Raw genomic sequence first — 23,213 nt, forward strand, 5'->3', positions numbered from 1 at the left:
CAGTGGCAGAAACATTAAGACACATGCGTATGTTTAAATGTTTCTGTCATCTGTGTTTATGGAAATGTACATCTCTCTTCAGCCGGAGTTATTTATGTGTAAGTCCTAAGGAAGTAGGGAGGTGGGAAGAACAAAAATAGTGGGGAGGATATTGTAATATTCTCCAGTCTGATTTTGCTACGCTCAGTTCTTCCATTACATGTGTTTTCACTAGACTTTTGGATAGAATACCGTTAGGGATTTAGACACATGTTGTGGGAAGAACTTTATCTGGATAGAACACGATACACATTTGGAAGAAATGGTTTTATATATGGTGTTGGTCAAGGCTTATGTACACTGAGTTTGCCAAGTTTGCCCTTCTGCTTAAAAAAGTTAAAGGAGATAAATACACTCCTTTTCTCAAAAAAAAAAGATGCAAGAATTTCAAAAGATATGCCTAGGCTATAAAGGTAAATTCAAAGTATTGAATTAATCAGTGGTATTTAGTGAACACTAAATACTAAGCACTTGGGAGAGTACGATACAACAGAATCGGTAGACAGGGTCCCAAGTGCTTAAGGGGTGCAGATCCATGAGCGGGGCAATACGGAGGTAGAGGGAGTAGGGGGAATGAGGGCTTAGTCTGGGAAGACCTTATGGAGAAGATATGATTTTAATATGGCTTTGAAGATGGGGAAAATCTGTTATATATGAAGAGGGTGTTTCAAATGAGGAGGATGTGAGCAAGGGGTCTGTGGCGAGATAGATGAGATAGCGGTACCGTGATTAGGTTGATGTTTGAGGAACGGAACATGCAAGCTAAGATGCAGTAGGAAATCACTGAGGTAAAGTAGGAGGGAGAGAGCTGATTGAGTGCTTGAAAGCCGAATATAAGGAGTTTCTGTTTAATGGACAACCACTGGAGGTTATTGAAGAGTGGGGAGACGTGGATGGAACTGAAATGTTTCTACCCAAATAATCTGTGTGGGTGGTTCCCATTTAATGGGTAACTATGACTTCTCTTCTTTTGCAGGTTCCCTTGACTGTAATTCATTGTTAGTGACTGGTCAGCCCTATGGACAATCATTTACATGTCTTATTCTGGAATGGAATCTTTGAGCTGGTTGTTTGGTTGCCATAGGAACTCTGGTATCCCTATCCCCTCTGACACCCCATCTCATGGGACTCGATCTCTTTGCATTCTCTTCGTTGGAAAGAAGAATTTGACTGGCTAATCTCTGTCACATCAACAAAGAGAAGTGAGTGATTCCCCCCAACCCTCCACCCTCAGCAACCGACCACCACTATGGGAAACTACAACAGTACAGACTGAAATGACCTTCCTGGGTGGCTTCTTGCCACCTCATGATTCTTGTGCTGGTGGGGATAGGGACAATCTGAATCAGAATATTAGAGGCACTGAATCCATGGTCATCATCCTTCCAACATCTAGGAACTATAATTGCTGCTTCTCCCTTTAGAGGGGACACTTTCTCCAACAATCCTATCTATTGGGTGCTTACTGTGTGTAGCGCACTGTATTAAGTCCTTGGGAAAGTGCAATAGAACAGTGTCGGTAACACAATCCCTGACCACAAGTAACTTAATATCTGAGTCCTTTGTGGGACTACCTCTAACCATTTCTCTCTGTAAAGGAGATAGAAAAAGGGGAAGGAGACGAGAAACATATCTCTGTTGTTTGTTTTTTTCTCTTCACTCTCTCAGAGGGATCTAGAAGTTATTTTTTCATTTTTTAGCCTCTTAGTTTTATGAAATGTTAGTCCTAAAGTTCTGTTTTGTAAAAAGATAGTCCTCATTAACAGATTGGTCCTTCATCTCCAATGGTTTGCTTTATCCTTAGGGACCAACTCTGCCCTCAGACAGTGAAAGATACTTTTAGGTTACCTCTCAGGTACTGGGGAGCCACCCCTGCAGGACCCTTTACCCATCTAAACCATTTCTCATTTCTTTCACAGTGGCAAATCTCCAGGCACTGCAGTCTATTGTAAAATGGAACCGTTTGGTAAGTCACCTCTTTGGGGGCAGGTTATCATTTTCAAAGCACATCAAAACTTAACTTCTCTTTATTGGGACTTAGGGGAGCATATCTGATGGTGAGACACTTTCCCTTTCCTCCTGGAGCAGCCCATCACAGGCAGTAGGGAGTTGGATGGCCATACACTCAGTGGTACCTATTGAAAACATGATCTCTTTAGGAAATTGTTGCTATAAGGCATCCACCATCATGAATGTCACATCTTTTTAAGATGGACTCCAAGTGTGTTAACTTACGGCAAGTCGAGCTCACCGATGTTTGGGGACATAGAAAGAAATAAAGAAGGAGAGCTCAAGGCATCCCAGAGCCACGAAGGACACAGGGATAAATTTACAATGATGATGATTATCTGTAGTTAGTGAGCCTTTCCAAGTCAATTCTTCTTTGTTCTTTCTCCTCCTCTTTCCTAATCCTTTCAGCTGAATTTAAAATACCCACTTTGGCATCCTCTGAGCCCCTTTTCCTATTGTCTGACTTTGAAGGCTTGAACCTTTTCCTTTCTATACACAGCCTGGGTTGCTTTGTTTGTTTTTTGTGGTATTTGTTCTGGGTTAGATACAAATTAATCAGTCCCTGTCTCACATGGGGCTCATAGTCTACATAGAAGGGAGAGCATGTTTTGAATCCCCATTTTGAAGTTGAGGAAACTGAGGCACAGAGAAGTTAAGTGATTTGCCAAGGTCTCACAGCAGGAAAGCGGCAGAGTAGGGATTAGAAGCCAGTTTCTCAGACTTCCAGGCCCGTGCCTTATCCACTAAACCATATTGCTCCCTAGTTGGCCCGCTGCTTCCTGTTGACCTATCGAAAGGTTTTTTTCCCATCTCTTACATGTGGAGTTGGTCACTGATGACTAAGGAGGATGTACATGTTATTGAAGCTTGTTGTAGATTGGCTGTATTTGAAGAATTCGGTATGTGATAGAGCTTGGGCTTTGGGCTATTGCACTGGACTTCTCCTTTCATATCTCCTCCAAGAAGCCTTCCTCGAATAAACTTTCATTTCCTGACCCTATTCACCCTCCCTCCTGCATCAATTATTTACTGGAGTCTGTACCCTTTGAGTGTTTTAATGCTCATCCCATCCTCAGCCCCAGAGCACTTAAGTTTGAATCCTTATACTCTACCACTTCCCCGATCTCTAATTTATTTTAACGTTTGTCTCCAGCACTAGATCGTAATGCCTTGGGGGCAGGGGTTGGGTCTACCACCCCTACTGTATTGTGCTCTCCCAGGTCCTTGGTAAGGTGCTCTGTACAATTTAAGTGCTCAATAAATATTACTGATTGATTTCCTGTTTCCTCAGTTGGCTGTACCTAATCGACCTTAATTTCTTCCCCGCGTACACCTCATCCGGTATTCCTTCTTGATGAAAATCACTGAATTATGGTTATTATGGTTTGGTCCTCTGGTTGGTTTGCAGGAACGTGTGCGAGCCGATCTGTTAAATGCTTTCTCCACTCTGCTAAGCCAGGAGGCCTTAATCTTGGCTATGAACAACAGGTATTGTACTTTTGAGGACTCGATATCTAAATATATAGCCCGCGGCTGTAGCGACTCAAAAAAAGCGTTCTGAAAATTTTGGCAGGTTAAGGTAAATCACCTAAGTTAGATACCGAAAGTTACCGATGAATTCCAGTAGAAAATTTTCCAAAAATTATAATGAATCTCAGTAGTCAACGTACTCATAAGGGTAAAGGCAAAGGAAATAATATAATCACTGTTAGAAGGAGAGCTACATTCTTCTCAGGTCATATCCATTTTCTAACACCTAAATATTCCTGCACGAATTAAACGTTTTTGCCCTTCTAGCCTTTCTGGATGTATCAACTTACCTTCCTATTGTGATAATATTTACTAAGTTGCTTACCATTTGCTAAGCATCAAAATAGGTATAAGATAATTGGTCCCTCATGGGACTCACCTTTCTAAGAGGGAGGGAGAACGGGTGTTTTTTCCCACATTTTACAGGTGAGGAAACTGAAAGTGACTTGTCCCAAAAGGTAAATGGCGGAGACGGGATTTGGAACTTGAGTCTCCCGACTGTCAATCCTGTACTATTTCCACCAATTTAAGCTTAAGATCTTTACAGGCAGAGATTGTGTTTCATAAGTCTAAGAAGCAGCATAGCCTAGTGGCAAGAGAACAGACTTGGGAGTTAGAGGTAGTGGGTTCTGATCCCAGCTCCACCTTTTGCGGGTGTGACCTTGGGCAAGTCACTTCACTTCTCTGTGCCTTAGTTACCGCATCTGAAAAATGGGGATTGAGACTGAGAGCCCCCCAAGGGACAGGAACTGTGTCCAATCCGATTTGCTTGTGTCCACCCCAGCATTTATTATGGTGCCTGGCACATAGTAAGCACTTAACAAATACCACAATTATTATTATTATTATTCTCTGTGTCTCAGTTACCTCATCTGTAAAAGGGGGATTGAGATGGTGAGCCCCAGGTGGGACAGGGACTGTGACCAATCTGATTACCCTGTATCTACCCCAGTGCTTAGAATAGTGCTTGGCACATAGTAAGCACTTAAAAAACACTATAATTACAATTATTATTGTTCTTACTCTATGATATTCTCCCCCAAAGCTAACACAGCATTCTGCATGCAGATGCTCAATAAATAGAATCGAATGATTCAGATTAGTCACAAGATATAAGGTTTTTAGGCTTGGGGCCACAGTGATTATGTTTGGGTTAAGGATAAGGGTGAGGATTGGGATTCGTTTTGCTGTTTGTAGTGTACTACATTGTTATATGGTACTCTCCCAGGTGCTTAGAACAGTGCTCTGCACACAGTAAGCACTCAGTAAATACAACTGATCGACTTCTTGGGCCACTGCTGAATGAATATTAGGAAGGGATCCACCAACACTCGACCTGTAGAAGTAAATGATAATAATTGGTGTATTAACTATTTACTTTGTGCCAAGTACTGTACTAAGCACAGTGGAAGACCCAAATACTCAGGACGGACAAAGCCTCATCCCACATGAGGCTCACAGTATATGAGGGAGGGAGAACAGATATTCCATCCCCGTTTTACATATAAGAAAACCAATGCTCAAAGAAATTGCATGACTTGTCCAAGATCACACAGGAGGTAAGTGACAGAGCCGGGATTAGAAACCAGGTCCTCTGACCAAAGCCCCATGCTCTTTCCACTGAGCCACATGGCTATTTGCTCTTAACATTCTTTATAAACTGTTCTTTCCCAAGTGCTTAGTAAAGTGCTCCATAACCCCTTTTATTGATTTATCCATCCTCTGTTCTTGGATTGATGTTGCCAGTCAACTCCCAGGTCAATTTTTATTGTATAAAATCTAATTTGTCTCCCTTTCCCCAGCTTTGTGGATCCCTTTCTGCAGTTTGAAGCACAGCTCGAGCTAGTACATTCGTGTTTTAACATGGTATTTTCCCTACCCGTTATTGGAAGACCAACGGAAATGGAGAAGAGCACTGAGGACTACAAAGATATACAGGTTGTTTTTGTCTCTCCTTTCAGCCTTACTAATCTGCTTTCCCATGGTTCCTGTCTTCCCCAGATATATCCCCTCTATCAGGGGGCTGAGAGTTTGGGTGGTCATTCATTCAGTTTTACACTGGACAGTCCAGTGTTCAGCTAGCCTGTCCCGATCTGCTGCAGATTGTATATCTCCATAAACAATGGACTCCCTCTACCTCAGCTCCTGCCACCGAATCCTGTCCAAATATTGGGAACGGGTGGGAGTGAGGGGCTCCTCCAGGGACACATTCTGGCACCTGTAGATTTCCGGTGAAGCTTCCATATGAAGTCTTTACATTGCATGACCTATGGATCACACCTGTGTCAGTTATTTCCAGGTCAGCAAAGGGGCATCCTGTATTGCAAAATGCCGTCAGCGACCACATTCCCAAGCGGAGTGGAAGCCTCCCCTTCTAGACTGTGGCTCATTGTTGGCTCTGTTTTTTGCTATATTGTCCTCTCCCAAGCACTTAGAACAGTGCTTTGCACACAGTAAGCACTCAGTAAATATGATTTAATGAATGAATGAAGGCTCTCCCCCCACCCTGGCCTGCCCCCTCCTCTTGGGACATGATGCCACAGAGGGCAGCAATCAGAAGAGCTACTAGCCAAGGGCAGAGGTACAAAGGATGCTCTGGGGAATTGGATTAGAACTAAGAATGAGTGGTTTTCTTTCTTTTTCCAGTTCCTCTATAATACTATTCTAAGCACCTATGAAAACATCCTTCTGATACTGGTATCTAAAGATTTTTACAAGCTCCAATTCATAAAGGTATAGTACACCTAACCTGGGACATTCAGATGAATAATTATTGTGGAATCTGTTAAGTGCTCACTGTGTGCCAAGCACTGTACTAAGCCTTGAGATAGACACGAGAAGCAGCGTGGCGCAGTGGAAAGAGCACGGGCTTTGGAGTCAGGGCTCATGAGTTCGAATCCCAGCTCTGCCACTTGTCAGCTGTGTGACTGTGGGCAAGTCACTTAACTTCTCTGTGCCTCAGTTCCCTCATCTGTAAAATGGGGATTAAGACTGTGAGCCCAACGTGGGACAACCTGATTCCCCTGTGTTTACCCCAGCGCTTAGAACAGTGCTCTGCACATAGTAAGCGCTTAACAAATACCAACATTATTATTATTATACAAGATCATCAGGGCAGACACGATCTCTATCCCACATGGGGCTTACAGTTTCAATGGAAAGGAAAACATGGATTTAATACCCATTTTATAGATGAGGAAACTGAGGCACAGAGTGGTAAACTGACTAGCCCCAAGTCACACAGCAGGCAAATAAATTATTTATATTAATGTCTGTCTCCCCCTTTAATGGGGGAATACCTGCCCTTCTTCCTTCTTAGACAATCCTAAGGGTCCATTGCTTATAATCTAAGTCACTATTTCTCCTCAATCAATTATCTAGAGAAGCAGCGTGGCTCAGCGGAAAGGGCCGGGGCTTGGGAGTCAGAGGTCATGGATTCGAATCCCGGCTCTGCCATTTATCAGCTGTGTGACTGTGGGCAAGTCACTTAACTTCTCTGTGCCTCAGTTACCTCATCTGTAAAATGGGGATTAACTGTGAGCCTCACATGGGACAACCTGATTACCCTGTATCTCTCCCAGTGCTTAGAACAGTGCTCTGCACATAGTAAGCCCTTAACAAATACCAACATTATTAATTATCCGGTTCGATCCACATCCACTGAAGGACTTTGGGATGGGTATTTCTAAACATGGTTCTGGCCCGGGCATGCATCTGCGGATGAGAAGTAGCCAAGACTTCCGGTCAGAGAAGATGGAGGGTGGGATCTCTCGTGTTCTGAGGGGAGGAATGGGGAAGAAAACGTGGTTGAGGCTTTACACTGAATCGTGTCTGAACTCTTCCCTTACCTCCCCACAATAGGAAATTATCACATGGATGAACGAGGAGCCCGTTTACATGCAGAAGAAGGTCATGAAGACGATAGTCACGGTGCTAGATTTTGCATCCAGGAAAGCCAATACAAGTGTAAGTAGGCCTCTTGTGAGCATCTCCTAATGGAAAAACTACGAACCTGGGGGAGTGGATTCTAATCCCAGTTCCACCACTTGCCTGCTGTGTGAGTGTGGCGAGCCCACACGCCAGCCTACTCTAATATTTGAACCTAAGTGACATTCTTATCGTCTCCCCTCTTCTCCGTCCCTAGTCAAGTGTGGATGCCCCCTGCCTGGGAGAGCTGGCAGCCGAGCTGGCTCTTCTCTGCAATTACCAAAGGTCACCCATCGTGCAGCAGGCCTCCCTGGGCATGCATCATCTTCTCTGCATAGCAATCCAGCAGACAGGTAAGAGTGGAAAATGAGGAGGATTGGTTTCCCGGCTCTTCTCCCCAGATACCCAGAAGGCCTGCACTTTCCTTCCTTTAAACAGTCAATCGATCAGGTTTATTGAGCACTTGCTGTGGGCAGAGCACTGTACTAAGCACTTGGGAGAGCTCAATATAACAAAAAACAAATGCATTCCCTGCCCGCAACGAGATTACAGTCTAGAGGACGTCACGCTCTCCCCACCCAGCTGTCAATCTTGCCAGGATGGGAAACTTGTTGTGGGCAGGGAAAGTGTCTATTAACTCGGTTATATTGTACTCTCCCGGGTGTTTAGTACAGTGCTCTGCATATAGTAAGCATTCTATAAATGCCATTGATTGAAGTCAAGGTGAGATTTTGCTTTCTCTTCGACACTGATCCGGGGTAACGGACTTTGATACCAGTTGTGTCCGGACATCTAGAATTTGAGTCCCCGGGGGCAGAGCTGGACATACCATACTGAAAAAGTTGCTCATTTGCCCAGATTAAGTTCTACTAGGCACTGTCTCATTTATTACATCCCTCAGGGCTCAAATCTTCTTTCAGTGGGCTCGCTGTGTGCAGAACACTATACTAAGAGCTTGGAAAAATATGATACGTTCCCACAAGGAATGTAGGGTCAACTTTGCCATCTGGGGGTCGGGCTGTTAAATCTTCTTGGCTTTTCCCATGCCGCCCCAAGTGTCCCAGTAACAGTGAATCCGAAAAGTCCTCTAGCCTGTGAGCTCATTTTAGGCAGGGAATGGGTCTGTTACATTGTATTCTCCAAAGCTATTCTCCCTTGCCAGCCATGGATTTGATCTGATTTAATGTCTTATTTGCCCTAAGCCTGATTTCTTTTAGGCCCAGCCTCATTTCTTTCCAACTCTGGGCCGCTGAATCCCTGCTCATTTGTACGCTGGTCTCGGCATCAAGAAAAGCTGTGCAAACTGTCAGTATCATGCATGGACAGAGAGATTTTGCTGCCCCTGTCTTGCCCAGTCTTATTGGTTTGAGTCTTTTCCTGTTGCAGTGTTATATGGCAAAGAGAGAACAAGGAAGGATGCAGCAGAAAATTGGGTTCAGAAGTCTGATAATGACTTGGAGATCTCCCCTGCCTTCTTGCAGAGGAACAGCACTAGAATTGCTACGGTAACTACTCTGAGTCTTCTCCATCTCCCTTGAGACCTCAATTTGAGTTCTTCTGACCCTTGTCCCTGAATGTTTTGAAAGAAGCAATCTGTTGCCCATGGCAGGTGGGGAAAGGAGGTGCATGTGTGGCTATCTTGGCAACTATTCCCAGTTTTTGTATTTTTGTTTTTATTGTTTCTAATAATATTTGTTAAGTACTTACTTCGTGTCAGGTTGGACACATAGTTAATCAGGTTAATTAGGTTGGACACAGTCCATCTCTACATGGAGCTCACAGTCTTAATCCTCATTTTACAAATGAGGTATCTGAGGCACAGAGAAGTTAAATGACTTGCCTAAGGTCACACAGCACACAAGTAGTAAAGTCAGAATTGGAACCCAGGTCCTTCTGACTTCCAGGCCCGAGCTCTATCCTCTAGGCCTAGCTGCTTCTCAGTTTGTGTGGTTGATCGCCTCTTCTACTGTTCTGCATTCAGTTGCCTTTAACTTAGCAGGACTGATCAACTCCTGAGGGTTCACTGGCTCCCAAAACCAAACTTCAGGTCATCTCTGATTAGCCTGGAGCAGTTGGTCCGGGAAGCTGTCTCTTATATAGGAGCCAGCCAATCAGGGGTTTGAAGAAGGTGATCCAGACAGTAATACTGTCAATATTGTCAAGGTACAGAAACAAGTTAAGGGAGAGGAAGGGGCTGGCAAATTGAAAAATGGCTTAGACTAGATTGGAAAAAAATACATTGATCTAAGAAGATCATCCCGACTGCCCATTTTCAGACTTTTTTCTCAGAGAAGACTATTTGCGAAGCCAGTAGTGACTACTAACTAATGTTAACAAATTTCTGGGATATCATTTGCACATCACTGATGCTCTCTCCCCATGTGCAAAAATTGGCTTATGAGAATGACATCTCCTAGATTTCTTTTGCATCAATCCGACTTGTCAGTTTAGGAGGGCAATCAACCTGGGCAGCTTCCTCCTACCCAACGACAGCCATTTTAGAAGTAGCAGAGCCATTACCGTGGCACCACTTCCCTCCTTTTTTTCTTCCCCTACTAGACACCTGCCAGGTTGGTCACACCCACTTCCAATTTGGGCGGGGGCCAAGGGCTCTGGTTGGATACAGTTGCTGAACAAGTCTCTGTATGGATGTTTTGAATTTTTGCAGTGATCATCCCACCATCAACATTCAACATGTCATCCCCCTTCCCCCTCCCCCTTCCGACAGCCAACTTCCTGTTTTCATTGACCTCTCGTCCACTGCTCTTTGTGTCTCATCTCTTTGATTCTGTCCTATTTGGCTGAAGTGCGTAGGGGATTATCTAATACCGCCACAGCTAACAGACTTCGTGTGGAGTCTCCTGAACAAACTGTCCAACTCTTCTTCGGCTGTGGCGTCGGAGGCGGCAGTCCTGCTGAGAGTCACTCTGGAGAAATTTTCCTATAAGGTGACCATGGTAAGAAGCCCAGCAGATGGCTGAAAAACCTAAATTATTTTGGTACTTGTTAAGCACTTACTATGTGCTAAGAACAGTTACTAAACCCTGGGGTAGATACATTGGGTTGGGTACAGTCCCTGTCCCAGGTGGGGCTCACAGTCTTCATCCCCATTTTACCGATGTTAACTCAGGCCCAGAGAAGTGAAGTGACTTGCCCAAGGTCGCCCAGCAGACAAGTGGTGGATCCCGGGATTAGAACTCAGTTCCTTCTGACTCCCAGGCCCGTGATCTATCCACTAAGCCACGCTGCTTCTCAAGTCTTAGGTGAGGAGGAGACACTTACTGACAAGTTGTTTCTCTTCCAGGTGTCGAAAGTTTTGGATTCCATTTATATACAACTGAACAGCAGCATCACTCATCCTATGAAGTATGCCATGCTTCGCGTCATAAGTTTATTTGTCTGCACATGCCCTAAGAAAATCATCTTTCTACTCCTGGACTATCCCGTCCCAGCAGACAGGTATGAGGCCACCTCGTAGTGATAACTCACTTATCCCTCCAGTTTAGAAATGTTCCTTTTCTTGGTGTTGCTAGCCTAAAGTAAAACATCTCCCAGCCCCTAGGGGTTTTCTTTTATTGATTCTTCTTGTGGGAAAGCCCAGTCATGTCACTGCCCTCCTGCAGCCTCCAGCAATGGGATCAGGCCACTGACAGAGTAAGTTGCTTGTCTTAGTGGAAAGAGCATGGGTCGGGGAGTCAGAGGACCTGGGTTCACTTCTCTGGGCCTCAGTTACCTTACCTGTAAAATGGGAATTAAGAGTGTGAGCCCCATGTGAGATAGGAACTGTGTCCAAACTGATTAACTTGTTTCTACCCCGGTACTTAGAACAGTGCTTGGCCCCTAATAAGCATTTAACAAGTACTATTATTATTATTATTATTATTATTCTCAGTAAGCACTAGATAAGTACCCTTGATTGATTGGCAACCCAAGAAAAAAGTAAAAGATCAGAAAGAAGCTGCAGAGACTGAACTGCCTAGAGCAGAGGAGAGAAGTCTGATTCTCCTGTAGAAGAGGGCAACTCTCTCCTGGGGAACCAAATGCCTGATGACCGAAAACTTGCTTTTAATTTAAAGGACATCAGTGGCTTCCCTCCTGTCCTGCTCCAGAGAGAGAACAAGCACGTCCCAGAAAGGGAGGTGATTGAGGAAGTCACACCTTTCCAAGGCTTCATCCCCACTGCTCGGTCCCTCGCCCCCACCTTTGCCCAGCTGGGGAATGGCCATTTTAATCCACAGGGCCAAACGCCCACATCCCTCTCTCTCTTCCTTTGGCCAATCAGAAACCACGCAGATCATTGGCCATTTTAAGCAGTCCTAGGGCACAGTTCTGAGGCCAATTTGATATGGGAAGGGCTGAGGTCCTTGAGCTTTAACAAGGAGAATTTGACAGTCTCGCTGATCGGAGCGAGGAGTGTCACTTTCCGCTTGGGAGCTGCAGAAAGGATATCCTTTTGGCCTCGCCTGAGGGTGAGCAAGACCTTTTTATCTGGTGCTTCATCCCATCCCTCCCAAGTGGCTTCCCCAAGCCCAAATGCCCCCCTCCTCAGCTGCTGCCTGACCTGTTTGTGTAGCACCCTGATCCTGATGTGGCACGCGGTCAGCTCTGAATCCAAGGTGGCCTGTGAGGTGCTGAAGACGATCCTGACGGTGCTCAAAGGGAAGCCCGGCGAGGACGAGGAGAATCCAAAAGTCTCAAGCAGAAAACGCTTCTCCGTGGATGCCGTCAATATGATGCCGGTGGCCGTGAGTGATGGCGGTTCCTCGTTTTCAGCTGGTCGGGATTCCGGCCACGGGGGGCCACCTGATCTCGGAGGGCTTGCTCGTCCTGGGACCCTAACCCACGCTCTGCTCCCTGAACGTCCTCGCTCCCCGTCCTCTGCCCACATGGTACCAAACTCCTCTTTGAGGTCCTCAGTGGGTTGCCAGTAGGGTCTTGGCACCCCACCACCTCAGCACAGACTCTTGACCCCCTCCCCTGAGGCTCAGGAACTGTCCCAGGGTCCCAAGACTGGACTGGGAATGCCCTTTTGTGAGGCAGGGAGGGTCCTGAGATATAAGGGAAGGTGGGCTACCCGAGTAGAGGAAGGCTGGCACCACTTTGCTCCATGGGCAGATCTGTGACCTTTCCTCCCATCCTCTCAGGAAAGAGCAAGCATAGAGTGTGTGTGGAGAGTCGGGGCAGGGGACGGGGACGGTAGAGAAAACACAGTCAGGTTCTGCTACTGTTCACGCATGGCATCCCCGTAAAGTGAGAGGTTTGGGCCCGGCGGCCCACCGTTCTGTCTCGGGGGGCCACAGCACTTCTCTTTTCCTTCTCCTTTAGGCATCGCAGGCCCTGTGCATACTCCTGCCTGCCTTTGAGTACAAGATCGCAGTGGCAGAGTTCTTCCCTCAGCTCCTAATGGCCCTGATTCTGCAGCTCTATTACTCTGGAAACTTCTTCTGGACAAAGAAGCAGCCCCTGTGAGATGGGCGTGAAGACCACGGGCTCAGGCTTAACATTCAGCCCTGATTCTTAAAGCGGGGAACTGGTCAAGTCTTAGGCTGATATCCTATTCCTACTTTGAGGGGAGGGCTCCCAGCAACTCTGATTGGCAAAGGGCACTCAGAACTACATAGAACCTCCTCCCACCAAAAGTCTGGAAGATTATGTCCAATTAGGGACCGGTTTCTCAGCGATAGCAGCAGCGTTCTCTAAGAACTATGTGTAAACCTCTATCCTAGGTGTTGGAGAAGGTAGAATAGAAATGAAATATCCAGTCCCTGCCCTTGAGGAGTTTAATACAGTCTAATAGAGGCTGGTGCCTGGAAAGGTAAAAGGAATCAAATTGCCCAAAATGCGAATACATAGTCTCCCAAGCTCTTTGTAAGGTGCTTAGCACACAATAAGAGCTCAATAAATAGCACTGATTGATTGATTGTAAAATCCTTCAGGAGAGGGTCCCTGGCTAGGCTCTTAATCTGCATCTCCAGTGCCCTGTAAAGCTTTGCACCCCCAGTGAATGTTCACTAGATGTTTGGTGACTAATTGGCTAATCTTGAGAGGTCATTAGGGGCAGCCCCTGGCCTCCAGGCATACATGGCCCAAACTATTTTAGGTGGATGAGTTTCTGCCCTGTTTTAAAGGCCTGACAAGCCACCCCCTCTGATGAGGAAGTCCTTTTTGTAGCTCATTCTGAGACCTCCAGCTGCAGTTTGTGTCCATTTCCTCTTGGTCAGCCCCCAGTGGAAAATAATTCCCTCTCCACCAGAATTAATTTAACTCTAAGGTTAGGCGGTAGCATTCAAGTGGTCATCAATCGCGGTATTTATTGGGTGCTTACTATGTTTCTTACAGAGCAAATTCGTTCCGTGACCAAAGCATACAGTCTAGAGGTCATCAGCTGTGTGTGAACCGGGTGAGGCCGTTATAAGGGGGTCCAATGTTAGTGTTCTTGTTTGGGGTGTAGCTACGCACGCGACGCTTTGAGGATTCTGCTGAGATGCTCGGGGTTGTTCAAAGTGGATGCTGCCCTTCAGGAGAAGAAATGTTGGGAACACTTTCCTCATCAGATGTTTTATCATCGTGGAGTGTACCTCGTGGCCAAGTAAGAGCTCTGGAGCCCCAGCCCTCTCCACTGACCCCCGGCCTAGGAGTCAAACCTCTTCTCCCTGGGGAAACCAGAACTGGTCAAGCGCCCCATTTCTATCCAACAAAGAGAAGCACCTCCCCAGGCCAGCTCCTTCCCAGTTACCAGTCAGTTCCCTCGTCCTCCTCCTGGTGTGGACTTTCTTCTCAACCCCAAAATGGGGCAAGTAGGGAAGAAGGGGCTTTTGGTTTCTCTGCCTGGGATTTTTTTTTGAGGGGAATTTCTTGTTGCAATAAGTAGGCAGAACCCATCCCTTTTCTGAACTTTCCTGTTGTCTTTCCTTCCCAGTGAGGGTGAGCACTGACATAGCTTCTCACTGGGCAGCATACATTACCCACCGGGAGTTGCTGGGTAGAAAGAACTGCTTGACCCCTGAAGCTTGGGTACGAGAGAAGAAACCAGATTCTCCATGGATGGGATGGGATGGACTGGCTGCTTCTTAGCCCTGGCTGCTGTTTTCTCCCTCGAGAAACCATTCTCTAGAAGTGGAATCTGGGTCCGGTCAAATGATGGGAGCAAACAAAGATGATAATACCTTGAATCTGTATTATCGCAATTATATTTTTCCTCAGCACTTTCATAGAAATTGTCGTATTTTATCCTCTTCATATCACTGTTAGGCAGTGAGAAGCAGGTATCATTTTCCTCATTTGGCGAAGGAGGAAACTGAGGTACTAGGTCAGGCAGTGGGACCATGGCAGAGCCCAAGTTTTCTGACTCCGCAGTCCTATGTTCTTTCCAATGGGCCACAGGTATTCTATATTATTCCAGAGTTAAAGCCCTGGATTTCCCCTCTCCCCTAGATCCAGAGGACTCTAGCCTGTGGAAGGCGGCAGGAAAGGGAAAGGAGACAAATCCGATGCAGGTTCCCATCACTAATGGCTCTGAAGGCGTTGGGCTGGAGAAACCCTGCTATGTGCAATTCCCAGTGAAGTTGAGATCTGTGCTGTAGACTGTACATCGTGGGCAGGGTACGTGTCTACCAACTCTGTTATACTGCACTCTGCCAAACACTTAATACAGTGCTCTGCACACAGTAAATGCTCCAAATATACCACTGAAAAGCACGGGCCTGGGAATCAGAGGACTTGGGTTCTAATCCCAACTTGATCTGCTGTGTGACCCTGAGCAAGTCACTTCATGTCTCTGTGCCTGTTTCCTCATGTGCAAAATGTGGACTAAGTCCTTGAGTCCCACATCGGACATGAATTGTGTCCAACCAGGTTATCTTGTGTTTACTCCAGAGATTAGTACAGTGCCTGGTACATTGTAAATGCTTAGCAAATTCCAATAAAAAAATGATTGATTGATTGATAACTGCTCTCCATTACAGAACTCTCAGCCAGTTCAAATTCCCTCAGTTTCCCAAGACCCTGCACTATCTGTACAAGCTCTCAGTGGAAGGCCCTAGGAGGGTGGAGGACAGTATCACCATTGTCATCTTCCTCATTGAGGTAAGCTTCCTGCAGAACAGGACTCTTCAGCCTTTGAGAGTTCTGTTGTGGCCCTGTTTGATCCCTGTCTTAATATTAAGCTCCCTGATGGGAAAGGGAAGTGGAGAACTAAGACAACTGGGAAATTGTCAATAACTCCCACACTATAGATAATTGGGGACACTTCATGCAAACCCGTAAGGCAACAGAACCCTCCCAGTCCCATCAGAAAACAGACATAGCAAAGATTTTCTTAAGCCTGGGTTGAGGACCCAAGGGCTCATTCTGAAATGGAAAACTGGCTCCAAGACACACGGAACACGAGGTGGTTGGGTCTTATTGTTAGCCAATTGGCTCGCTATGTTCAGTATTGCTGGAAGACTGGTCAGAAGGATCAGTGAATGTTTTTAGGCTGTTTGCCTGCCAGATTTAGGGGGGTTAGGGGAAGGGAAGGAACCCAGAACACAGTGGATCCTACAGTGAAATTTCCTCAGCTACAATAACAGCATCTTTACCTCTAGGAAGGAGAGAGCAAGAGTAACAAGTCCCAGGTTAGAAGTGTTTTGGCAAGACTCGTGCTACAATGTCCATCTTAGAGTATAAGCTCCTTGTAGGCAGGAAGCATTTATGGTGTTTGTGTTGTTCTTCCCAAGCCTGGGGCATAACACAAGGCTTAATATATTCTACAGTTTCACTAGCACTGCAGAACCATATCTCCGTTGAGCCACAACCAATTTTTGGTATTTATGGAGCCCTTCTGTGTACACTGGTGTAAAGGCTTGGAAGAATATGAGGAGAATTATCTGCCTTCACTGAGCTTGGACTTTAAGGTCACAGTTTGATCTCTCTCATCAGCTCCTTAGCAATTTCTTCAAGGACCCATTTCCAGAGCCGTTCCTGATTCTCTTCAGAAAGTGGGTGAGTGACTCAGACCCTGCAGTGTGCAAGCTGAGTCTGAAGAAGATCGCCTGCATGGCCCCAGTTGTCAATGAGGTAAGTGTTAGGAGAGAGAGAGACAGACAGACAGACAGAGAGAGTGTATGCATGCGTGCATGCTTGTGGGTGATTGAGAGAGAGATTTATTAAGTTTCCTGTCTGTCCGCAATAAAGTGGACCAAACCATCACTGAGTGTCTAAAATATAATATTTACTAATGATTTGAGCACTCCACCTTGCCCCTTCACAGATGAGGAAACAGAATTCAGCCAACTGCATTTATTGAATGTTGAATTGACCAGAGTGCTGTGTGCAGTGGTTGTGAGGAAAGCCTAAGTCTTGCCCTCTAGGTGTTTAAAATCCAATCGGGGGGGGGGGGGGGGGTACACGAAATGCATGTAATCCATGGGTCACAAATGACAGGAACACAGAAGCCAAAGAAAATGGGTACATAAAAGCAGAAATGCCAAGCACACGAATTTATTACAAATACAGCTATGCAGAAAGAGGTTTAGAAAGATTTAAGGGTAAAGTGAGGTTAATCTGAGATGGCTTCCTGGAGGAAGTGAAGCTTTAGCAGCGATTTGAAAATTGGAGGAAAGAGTTGAGATTCAGTAGCTCAGGATAGGTGGCGGCTTTAGGATCAAAATTCCCATTCTGAGCTGGCAGGCTCAGATTTCTGCTTTCTTTGCCAGAAGGAAGAAAGAGGAGGCTTTCTTCCCAGATGCCAAAACAAACCAAAATATCTACTCAAAATATCAGGAATGCAAGACTATGAAGGCCCTTTGCCTGACCTTAATCTTGCTTCAGGTTCAAAGAAGCAGAAGAGCCCAGGCCTAGAAGTCAGAGGAGGCCTAGGAGTCAGAGGACCTGAGTTCTAATCCTGGCTGTGTCACTTGCTTGCTCTGGGACCTTGGGCAAATCACTTAACTTCTCCATGCCTCGGTTTCCTCAACTGTAAAATAGGGATCCAGTTTCTGTTGTCCCTCCTACCTAGATTTTGAGCCCCGTGAGGGACAAGGACAGAGTCCGACCTGATTATCCCAGCACTTAGTACAGGCTTGACACATAGTAAGCGATTAATAAACATGGGCATCATTACCTAGTTCGATGCTCTGGGCATGCTCACTAAATGCTTACTGTTGGTGAAGGCTTTGCAGAGGGTTATGGGGTTATCCGAACGGGAGATCAGTGACATTATCGCACTTCTGTCCTTTCCGGTCATAGTTGCAGTATTTGTTAAGCACTTACTATGTGCCAAGTGCTGAGGTAGATAAAAGATAATCAGGTAGGAGACGGTCCCTGTCACACATGGGGATCACAGTCAAAGAGGGAGAGAGAGCAGGAATTTAATCTCCATTCTGCAAAAGAGGAAACCAAGGCATAGAGAATTTAAACGAATTGCCCAAGGTCACCCAATAGGCCGGTGGCAGAGTCTGGTTTAGAACCCAGGCATCCTGACTTCCAGTCTTGTGCTCTTTCCACTAAAGTGCAGCTCCTTCTCTAGTAGTGTTAGCTTCCTACCAACTTAGGGGCTGTTTCTTTTGTTAGATGCTGAAAGGGTCACCCTTGAGATTGAGAAGGTCTTTAGAGTAAGAGATAATACTCTCCAGTATGGTTTTAGATGTCATCAGCCCGGAGGTAAGGGAGTGGGTTAGATGACCCTAAATTCATACCTCAGAACTGGCAAATGGTGGCCGTGTGCCCAGTCATCCCACCCGGAGGACTTCATCCCGGGAACATCCATCCCATCCTGACTGGTACGGTGGGAACTTCACCCCTCACCTGCCTTTCCTTTTGGGCAGATGGAAAACCCCACAGAGTTGCTGCTAGCCATCCTGGATGCCTTCTCTTCCCAGAACGGCTCCGTGGTCATCCAGGCCATGCACACTCTCCGAAGTCTCCTCAACGTCTTAGACAAGCTGGTCTACGCCTCTGTGTGCAACAGAATTGCTTCCAGCTACTGCCCGCTTCTGGATCACGTAAGCGAGAAATGGGAGTGGGTAGATTCCCGAGGGGACTGATGAGAATCAGGCCAACTGGTTTTACAGCCCATCTGAGATGACCGGTTTCCCGGTAAAGGTGGCTATAGGCAGAGGCTGGGCTGGGTAGGGGGAGAGTCTTAATGCATTTCTCCCTGGCCGCCTCTAAATTTCCTTCTTCCTCCCACTAGGTGCCTGTCTTGATGATGGCTTTCTGCTTTCCTCTCTTTTGCCCTTTCAACTCATTCTTCTGGTGGAGTGACTACTTCTTGCCCTGGAGCCCAGGGCATGTGTCATTTCCCACCGATGGCCCAACAGATGAGAACTATCTGAAGGAGAGAGAGCCACCTGCAAGACCTTAACTGAGCGTGAGGGTGGATGTGTAAATACAATGCCAACTCTCAGGCAGAGCATAGTGCTCTGCACACATTAAGCGCTCAATAAACTCCACTGATTGATTGCTTCAGGCTTCCGGGGGGTTGTTCTTTTTTTAATGGCATTTGTTAAGTATTCATTCATTCAGTTGTATTTATTGAGTGCATACTGTGTGCAAAGCACTGTACCAAGTGTTACTAGGTGTTGAGCACTGGTCATTCATTCAGTCGTATTTATTGAGAGCTTACTGTGTGCAGAGAACTGTACTAAGAGCTTGGAATGTACTATTCGGCAACAGATAGAGACGACCCCTGCCCAACAACGGGCTCACGGCCTCCAAGTGCTGGTGTAGATACAAGTTAATCAGACTGGATACGGTACCTGTCCCACACGAGGCTCACAGTCTAAGTAGGAAGGAGAACAGGGATTGAATCTCCAATATGTAGTGGAGGAAGCTGAGGCAGAGAGAAGTGAGTGACTTGCTCAAGGTCACACAACAGGCAAGTGGCAGAGGCAGGATTAGAACCCAGGTCCTATGGCTCCCAGGTCTTGTTGTATCCACTAGGTTATGCAGCTTCCCATGGTGTTTTGGTGTGAGAGAACAGAGCAGCTTGGATTCAGGATGGAGGAGAGAGGCGAGAGGCTTTCTGCCTGTTAGGAGGGGAACTTCAAGACCCCACGAAAGTAAGGAGATAATCAGGTTAACCACCTCTTCCCTTATTAAACAGATTGGCGTGTGTCCCCGGGTTCTGCTGGACTGGCCCAAGCAGTTAGTACAGTGTATCGTTCTCAGGAGTTGCTCAATAGTTCCCATCACTACTACTATTACACTAAGAGATTCAGCCTGGTCTAGTGGTTAGAGCACGGGCCTGAAAGTCCGAAGGATCTGATCCCAGCTCCTCCACTTGTCTGCTGTGTGGCCTTGGGCAAGTCACTTAACTTCTTTGTGCCTCAGTTACCCCACCCGTACAATGGGGATTAAGACTTTGAGCCCCATGTGGGACAGGGATATGTGCAACCTTATTCGCTTGTATCCATCCCAGTGCTCAGCACAGTGCCTGGAACATAGTAAGCGCTTAACAAATACCACAACAACAACAACAACTCTTAGTGATGGTAGGGGTCCTAGGAGCACTGGTTGAAAAACAGAACCATCGCGCAAGTCATCAGCCCCAGGCGAAACACCAAAATCCCACATTCAGAACCAGAGAGGGGGGTCCCATCCAGATGAGCCCACCCTGGATTCCTCGATTCTTGGGAGCCAATACCGCCATGGAGCAAAAGGAAAGAAATTGTCTTTGAACGCACCCTCCCTCTGCATCTGTTCTTCAGGGGCTGGCTTCCGTCAGGGCCTTGTCCATCCGGCATTTTGGGGAGTTACTAAAAGACATGAACGAGTACTCCTGGTTGCTGAAGGATGAAGTCTTCAAAGCTCTGGTGCCCTTGATTCTGTTCCTGGAAGATAAGAAGAAGGCTGTGGTTGAAGTGAGTGCATGTACCTAGACTCTTTCCCCGATTTCTCAGGCCCTCGGTTCATCGGTTTCCAGAAGAAAGCATTTCTACCTCTACCATTCACCCCCTCCCTCCCTCTCTTTCCATCTCTCAGGCCTGTAAATATACACTGAACATCTGTGCTCCACATTTGAAGTGGACCTCAGCCTCTTTGCTCACAGACAGGAACTACAGATTCGAGATAGTGGTTCTCAACATCTGTAAAAGTCTGGTAAGTAAACTGTGGTTTTTCACTGGTATGGAGCAGAGTATCTCAGTCTGGAGATTAAGTTCCCAGGGTCCTCCAAGGAATCCCATGAGGAACCACAATGTCAGAGGGAAGCAAAGCAATGTTTGCACTTTGTTGTGTTCTCTCTGGTCCTCAGTTTGGAGATTGGAGAGTGGATGCTTTCTCTCTCCCCAGCTTAGTTCTTAGTAGGGCGGGGATACATTTTCATTACCGAAGGGCTTCTTATTTTTCTCTCTCTTCCCTTCCCAGTTCAGTAGTCATGGGACCTACATTACGGAATTGATATCCGAAAGCTTAGGATTCTTCAAGAGCTCCCGGGCTTATCTAAGGAGAGCGGCTGTCATTTTCATAGGTAAAATAATTAAGAGCGAACACTTTCACATGGTATGAATAGGGGACTCAAGGCCCCAAAATGGGCAAAGTAATGCGAACCATAAATGTTGTCATCAAACCCAGGTTAAACTTCCCTCGCCTGATACCAGGTGTGAATTGAAAGGAGGAAGGAGGCTTGCTAGGTGAGGAGGGGAAGTTGTTGGAGATATAAAGGCAGCAGGGAAAATGGATGGACAGGAGTTGGGGGAAGAATGGAAACGGGTTGAGGGCTTTGCTTGCCTGAGAAGGGGAAGTACTAGAAGGAGCATAGGCCTGGGAGAGGACTTGGGTTCTAATTCTGACTATATCACTTACTGGTTGTATGACTTTGGGAAGGTCACTTAACTTCTCTGGGCCTCAGTTTCTTCAACTATAAAATGGGGATTAAATATCTGTTCTCCCTCTTCTCTAGACTGAGTCCCATGAGTCACAGGGACCATATCCAATTTGATTATCCTTTATCACCCTCAGTGCTTAGTACAGGGCTTGGCACATAGTTTAAGTTCTTAAACAGCCCAATAATGAGAGTGGGGATGTGGACAGACGAGTAGATGACTTTTGATGAGCCCTTTAGTCCTCTGACCTGGAAAAGTTTCCCCTTGTCTTTCTAAACTAAAACTCCCCGGCTTTGCCCTAAGAGGGTCTAGAACCTTCCGTTCTGGTGAAAGACCCAAAGGTAGCCTGTCCTTAGGTGAGAATCTGAAAAGTATTGAGATGTCAGTTTGAATGGAAGTGTTCCTTCTAGGGTACCTGGCAAAACTGGGTGGCCACATATTACTCAATGATGAAATTGAGATCATGATGGAGGGTAAGTAATTGTCCTTGTTTGTGTATTGATGTGGGGGCCTGGGTTCAGTAACCTTGGCGAGGATCAGCAGCAGTTAGGGCCGTTCCTAAAAGGAGCAGTGGGTGGTTGACTTCAGTGGGCCGCTGGTCTGCACCCCCATCCCCGACTCCCCAGCCGACATGTTCTCTACAGTATATCCTGTGGCATGACCCTCCTGGGGAGCTTGGGTAAAGGTGTAAAGCTGAAAAATAGCATGCCCTAGTGGGAAGAGCACAGGCCTGGGTGTCAGAGGATCTGAGTTCCAATCCTAGTTTTGCCTGCTGTGTGACCTTGGGGAAGTCAATTTTCAGTGACTCAGTTGACTCATCGGTAAAATGGGCATTGATTACCTGACCTCTCTCCTACGTAGACTGTGAGCCCCATCTGGGACAGGGACTGTTCTTCTTCCCCAGTGCTTAGAGCAGTAATAATAATAATGTTGGTATTTGTTAAGTGCTTACTATGTGCAGAGTACTGTTCTAAGCGCTGGGAATCAGGGGAATCAGGTTGTCCCACGTGGGGCTCACATTCTTAATCCCCATTTTACAGATGAGGTAACTGAGACCCAGAGAAGTGAAGTGACTTACCCACAGTCACACAGCTGACAAGTGGCCGAGCCGGGATTCAAACCCATGACCTCTGGCTCCCAAGCCCGGGCTCTTTTCATTGAGCCACGCTGCTTCTCTTACTTGAAAGGTAGTAAGCCCTAAAAGGACACCATTATTTTTTTTAAAAAAGAACAGATGTGGGACACTACCCAGGGAGGGATGGGTTTTGGATCAGGTTGGATTTCTTGCACATGGGATGGGCCAGCTTTTCTTTCCACGATTGCAGCTTTAGAAAAACTGCTAAACGATCAAGACCCCACGGTGGTCCAGGTGGCCGAACGGACTCGCAGGTTATTTAAGGACCTGGCCATTGAAATGTCGACCTCCAACTTCAAACAGAGCCTCCGGAGAATGTTCAGCTTCATGTACTTCAGGGACTCGGCCCTCATCTATAACTACGAAGGAAAGAAATCCTATCAAGACAGCCAGAGTGATTTAGTGATTAGCGTGATAGCCCACCAAGATGGAATCGAGCCAGGTTTGGAGATCATGTCGGAAGCATCTGAGATCATCACGTTGACCCCGGCGACCATACGCAAGAGATCCTGATGTGTGCTCTGTCTTGGCTCACCGGAGTCTGGCTGTGGGCCTTTCCACTCAGAAAAAGCTCAGACAATGTTCCCATTATCAGCTCCTAATTCCGTGGCTAAGTTTTAACTCTCCCTGGAAATCTACTGCGGGGATGAGTCCAGGAACGGCCAGAGTTCCCACCTGTGGAGTATGGTATTAAATCTGGAAAAAATGACCAGTGAGAATAATTTTTCTGCAAGTGTGGAAGGGGTAAAACATTCTGAAGTTCTGAA

General features: G+C 46.4%; 1 protein-coding gene across 4 annotated transcripts; it reads left to right on the forward strand.

Annotated features, from left to right (window-relative positions):
- The first annotated feature begins 1,125 nt into the window (after positions 1-1,125).
- On the forward strand, positions 1,126-23,213 carry MROH9 (maestro heat like repeat family member 9). Of its 4 annotated transcripts, none has more exons than XM_029080372.2 (22): positions 1,126-1,241; positions 1,959-2,005; positions 2,875-2,948; positions 3,458-3,537; positions 5,382-5,517; positions 6,226-6,312; positions 7,441-7,545; positions 7,724-7,859; positions 8,893-9,011; positions 10,314-10,463; positions 10,811-10,965; positions 12,080-12,251; positions 12,832-12,971; positions 13,958-14,095; positions 15,471-15,591; positions 16,426-16,563; positions 18,312-18,488; positions 20,196-20,348; positions 20,470-20,586; positions 20,854-20,956; positions 21,722-21,784; positions 22,637-23,213. In XM_029080372.2, the coding sequence occupies exons 3-22, from the start codon at positions 2,898-2,900 to the stop codon at positions 22,957-22,959; spliced, it is 2,664 nt and encodes an 887-aa protein (XP_028936205.1). In that variant the 5' UTR covers positions 1,126-1,241; positions 1,959-2,005; positions 2,875-2,897; the 3' UTR covers positions 22,960-23,213. The 4 variants fall into 4 exon arrangements, with proteins under 4 accessions (XP_028936205.1, XP_028936207.1, XP_028936206.1 ...); XM_029080374.2 differs by having other exon boundaries at positions 18,366-18,488; XM_029080373.2 differs by having other exon boundaries at positions 10,344-10,463.

The sequence above is a fragment of the Ornithorhynchus anatinus genome, chromosome 16 (assembly GCF_004115215.2).
Source record: "Ornithorhynchus anatinus isolate Pmale09 chromosome 16, mOrnAna1.pri.v4, whole genome shotgun sequence".
Lineage (NCBI taxonomy): Eukaryota > Metazoa > Chordata > Mammalia > Monotremata > Ornithorhynchidae > Ornithorhynchus > Ornithorhynchus anatinus.

What these genes read in the sequence shown, in the direction of transcription:
- MROH9 (XM_029080372.2), top strand. Translation starts at nt 2,898, where the DNA reads ATGTACATGTTATTGAAGCTTGTTGTAGATTGGCTGTATTTGAAGAAT. An exon ending in GGCTGTATTTGAAGAATTCG is followed by an intron (nt 2,949 to 3,457) that starts GTATGTGATAGA and finishes GTTGGTTTGCAG; the next exon opens with GAACGTGTGCGAGCCGATCT. An exon ending in TGGCCCCAGTTGTCAATGAG is followed by an intron (nt 16,564 to 18,311) that starts GTAAGTGTTAGG and finishes CCTTTTGGGCAG; the next exon opens with ATGGAAAACCCCACAGAGTT.